At 57.6% G+C, this 4,294-nt stretch overlaps 1 protein-coding gene across 1 annotated transcript in view; it reads right to left on the reverse strand.

Annotated features, from left to right (window-relative positions):
• CAPN12 (calpain 12) overlaps positions 1–4,294 on the reverse strand; it is a 13,868-nt gene that overhangs the window by 7,259 nt on the left and 2,315 nt on the right. Inside the window, 9 exon segments of the mRNA XM_010849315.1 lie at positions 9–20; positions 22–171; positions 371–382; positions 854–1,083; positions 1,167–1,330; positions 2,082–2,156; positions 2,228–2,313; positions 2,386–2,460; positions 3,483–3,660. Of these exon segments, the coding sequence (XP_010847617.1) occupies positions 9–20; positions 22–171; positions 371–382; positions 854–1,083; positions 1,167–1,330; positions 2,082–2,156; positions 2,228–2,313; positions 2,386–2,460; positions 3,483–3,660 (982 nt within the window).

Below are 4,294 nucleotides of genomic sequence, written 5' to 3' on the forward strand. Positions count from 1 at the left end.
AAGTCGGCCTCATCGCCGGCGACGGGCGGCGCTGGGCACCACCAGGTAGTGGCCCGGGCGCAGGCGGCAGCGGCGGCTCACGTCGCGGCGGGCGCAGAATGGTGAGCGGTCGGCGCGCAGCAGGCCGGACAAATGCGTGCGACTCCTCGGGGAGTCCCACAGGCCCAGTAGCTGGGGGGGATAAGGCAGCGTGACCACCACCGTCCAAGTTCACCCCATCCGACCTCCGACCCACTGCACCCTCCACACCACCCTGGACAAACCCACTGGTCACCGATCACCCCAAGTGCGCCTCAGGCCCCCAGGTTGTAGGAGCCGCTGGGGCTGGTTCAGGGATGGATGGAATCTGGGGGTCCTTTCTGATACCCACCTCCTCTGGGATCTGCAAGAAGGAAGAGCCAGGGGAGTCAGGGCCAAGGGGCGGAGCCCTTCCCTGCTGCCTCCACATCCCTGCCTCTTTTCTTCCCACCCCACCCCTTCTAAAGGCCCTGCCCCTTAGTTCCTGACCTAGCCCCTCCTGCCCACCCCCTCCCGTCTGTGCCCTCAAGTGCCTTCTCTGCTCCTGGGTCCACTCCCAACTCCTCAGCCTTTTCTCCAGCCCTTTCTCTGACTCCTTTCCCTCTGCCCTCTGCCCCTCAGTCTCTCTCTGCGCACTCCCTAGCCCTTCAGCCTCTCCTTGAATCTCTGACGTCCTCAACTGTCTCCTGACCCTGACCCTTGGCCCCCATCCACTACCCCTTCGGCCTCCCCAGCCCCTCTCCACCCCCTCGGATCCCGCCTTGGCCTCCTGTACCTCCATGCCTCTGTGTCTTCCCCTCGCCCCCCACTGCCTCTGCTCAGCCCGGGGTCCCACCTGGAACACGTGGAAGCCCACGGTCAGGTATCTGAGGCCCTGGGCCCTCAGGCGCCGCTGGTTGCGCTGGATGAGTGACAGGAGAACAGTGCATTTGGGGGTGCGGGCACCCCGTGCGGGGCCCCGTGCCCCTGCTGCCCCCCAGCACCCCAAGGACCCATCCTCTTCCTCATCCTCTTCATCAGGCTCCAGCAGCGTCAGCCGGAACTGGGGGTTAGTCCAGAAGGTTTCTAGGAAAGGACAGAGAGACAGGGTTACCCAGCCTGCCACAGCCCCACCCCTCCTTGCCTTTGGGGCCCCCTTCAGGCCTCACCGGCACCAGGCTGGCTCCCACCAGAGTTGAAGCCGCGCACCCAGCGGCCTTGGAAGGTGTGGATGTGCCAGCCGCCTCCAGCCGGGCTGGGGCCTAGCACCTCGGGGCTCAGCGAGCAGATCTGGATGGTGTCGAAGTGGCGGAAGAAGTCCAGCAGCTCCATCCTGGACGGTGGCTGGTGGTCAGACCCTGCCCGGGCCCTCACCTCCCCAGGGCCCTAGTCCCCCAAATTATCCATGACCCCCTCAATCACAAAGCCCCCTGAATTCCTTAAATGTTGCCAGTTACACATCAGACCCCCAAATTAGACCCCTCCAGCTCCCCTAGTGCATGCTGTGCAAAATCACTTCAGTGGTGTCCCGCTCTTTGTGATCCTGTGGACTGCAGCCTGCCAGGCCCCTTTGTTCATGGGATTCTCCAGCAAGAATACAGGAGTGGGTTGCCATGCCCTCTACCAGAGGATCTTCCCGACCCAGGGATTGAACCCAGGTTTCTTACCTCCTGCATCAGCAGGTGGGTTCTTTACCACTAGCGCCACCGGCTCCCCTAGATTTCTCCCCAAATATTGAGACCTCAGACTCTCTATTACTAACAAGCATCCTTCAGCCCCTCAATTTGCCAATTTCAAGAAATGCCCCCGATGTCACCAACTATCCCTCAATTGTGCTAAATATCTCTTCAACCTGTTGAAGATTACTATGCTTCCCAATTCCCCTAATATTACTGCTAATTCTTCAGCTCCCCAAAATAGAACCCAGCTTCCCAAATTACCACGGATATGGTCAGTTTCTCTGCCACTTAGGACTTATCCCCATGAACTTCTCCCGTGTCCCTTCAAGTGGGGCTTGCCCCCTCCCTGACCCCAGTAGCCTGGCACCCCTTGCCCAGGCAGACCTGGGACCCTGCCCCACTCACCAGAACTCACCATCCTCCTTTTTCACCAGCAAGGCATCTCGCCACTCTGTAGGGAGCGCATCCCAGCGTGGGCAGCTGGAGAGACTGAGGTGTAAGGGGTGGGCGGGGGGGAGCCGAGCCACCCACCCACCCCAGATCCATCCCACCTGTCGCTCCAGGCCCCATTCCACTCCACTCGGCCCCATGGATTCCGCAGCCGCAGCAGCCGCACCCTGGTGAAGCCCAGTGACACCTAAGGAGGCATCGTCAGTGGGGAGTTTGGTGCCCAGACACACCTTGCCAGCCCACCCTGGGGATTCCTCACCTTGTGTGTGCCCGTGACTGAATATGCATGTCCCTTCACCAGCCCGTCTTCTGTCCGGTATTCACCCCGATCACTCTGGGCAGAGGACAGGGGACAGTGAACCACAGTGGGGGACAGGAGGGTGGCTGCTCCTCTCTGCACTGCCACCTCCTGTCACCAAGACAGGAGTCACCCAGAGCACCTAACTCCGAGAGGGTCTGGGAGTTGGGGAGGGAAGGCAAGAGAAGGGAGAGAGAGAGGCAGATGGAGACAAGAGACTAAAATAGATGAGAGAGACAGAGAAATGGGAACAAAGAAAGATACAGAACAAGAACAGAAAGAAAAATACAGAACAGAGAGGAAAAGAGGCAGAGAAATGCACAAGACAATCAATAACTGAGCAGAGGATTAAGCAAATGAATGAGTTAGACTGGCTCAGTGTATGAGTATGGGATCAGGTCACAGATGGACATATGACCCAAACTGAGCCCATGAAAAGCAATCACAGAACGTTCGTGGAACTTCTAAGAGGCACTTTTTTTTCACCCTCCTCCCACCTGAGTATGGGCTTCCAGGTGGTGCAGTAGTAAAGAATCTGCCTGCCAGTGCAGGAGACCCCAGAGACTCGGGTTAGACCCCCGAGTCATCCCCTGGAGTAGGAACTGGCAACCTGATCCAGTATTCTTGGCTGGAAAATTCCACGGACAGAGCCTGGCAGGCTACAGTCCGTGGGTGTCGCAAAGAGTCAGATATGACCGCGCAACTAAGCACATACCACCTGAGCAGTAGGAGGAACCTGCCTCTGTGGGGGTCACTTTTGTGCCCTTGAGAGAAAAGTTTGCAAGTGACTCTAACCCAGAAGCAGGAATTAAAAAAAAAAAACAAAAAAACACATTCACAACATCCACTAAGCACCTGGATCCAGCTGTGGCTGAAGCTTAACTTGTTCTGAGAGCAAACAGATGTCCTTTTGACTGGCTCGTGTTATATTTGTGGGAGAGAATAAGCCAACAGTGAAAGCAGAGAGGAGAAGGACACAGGACACTGCCTCCTTCTAGTCATGACTGTGCTCAGATCCTGGTGTGGGGGCGGTCGTCATGGGAGTCTGACTCTCTCACCAGGGCAGTGGCCCCCACGAGGGACTCCTTGGCCAGGGCATGGCGCAGGATGGAGAAGAGGCCCGGAGGGTTTGGAGTGTCCTTCTTCAGGTAAAGCACCTCACCTACGCCCCCTGTGAAGTCCACAAAAGCCTCATTCATGTGGCCGCCTCGCATCACCTCATAGGAGCCGTGGAGCCTGTGGGAGCAGGTCTGGGGTCAGACATCTGAGGCATGATGAGTATCTCAGGCAACCCCTGGGATGTGCGGGGTTGGGTGGGGCCCAGGCTGTGAGGTCCCAGTCTGAGGTCCCGGGGACTATGCCCGAAATTGGCAGACTCTTGAAAAAGGCACATCCTAGAAGCCCTGGAAAATCAGGCCGGTGGCTCCTGGGGCCACCAGGACTGCATGATTTGGGGCTCATAGGAGAGTTCTGTCAGAATTCTGGACTTCCTGGGGGCTGTGTCTGATATTTTGAGTCTGTGGGAGATTTCTGCTTTGAGGGTGATCCCTGTGGGCCTTGTCAGGGATTTCAGAGCCGCAGAATGGGGAAAAGCAAAGACCTGAGGGTCCCGGGGATTACACCTGATATTTTGGAGGTATCTTGGGTTTCTCGATGGATCAGGAGAGACTGAGATTACAGGTTCTCCAAGGGTGACACCGGGGCCTGGCATATGATATTTCAGGCTCCTTCAGAATTACGAGTGTTTGCTGCTGCTGCTGCTAAGTCACTTCAGTCGTGTCTGACTCTGTGCGACCCCAGAGACGGCAGCCCACCAGGCTCCCCCGTCCCTGGGATTCTCCAGGCAAGAACACTGGAGTGGGTTGCCATT

Source organism: Bison bison, unplaced genomic scaffold (assembly GCF_000754665.1).
Source record: "Bison bison bison isolate TAMUID 2011002044 unplaced genomic scaffold, Bison_UMD1.0 scf7180017864280, whole genome shotgun sequence".
Classification (NCBI taxonomy): domain Eukaryota; kingdom Metazoa; phylum Chordata; class Mammalia; order Artiodactyla; family Bovidae; genus Bison; species Bison bison.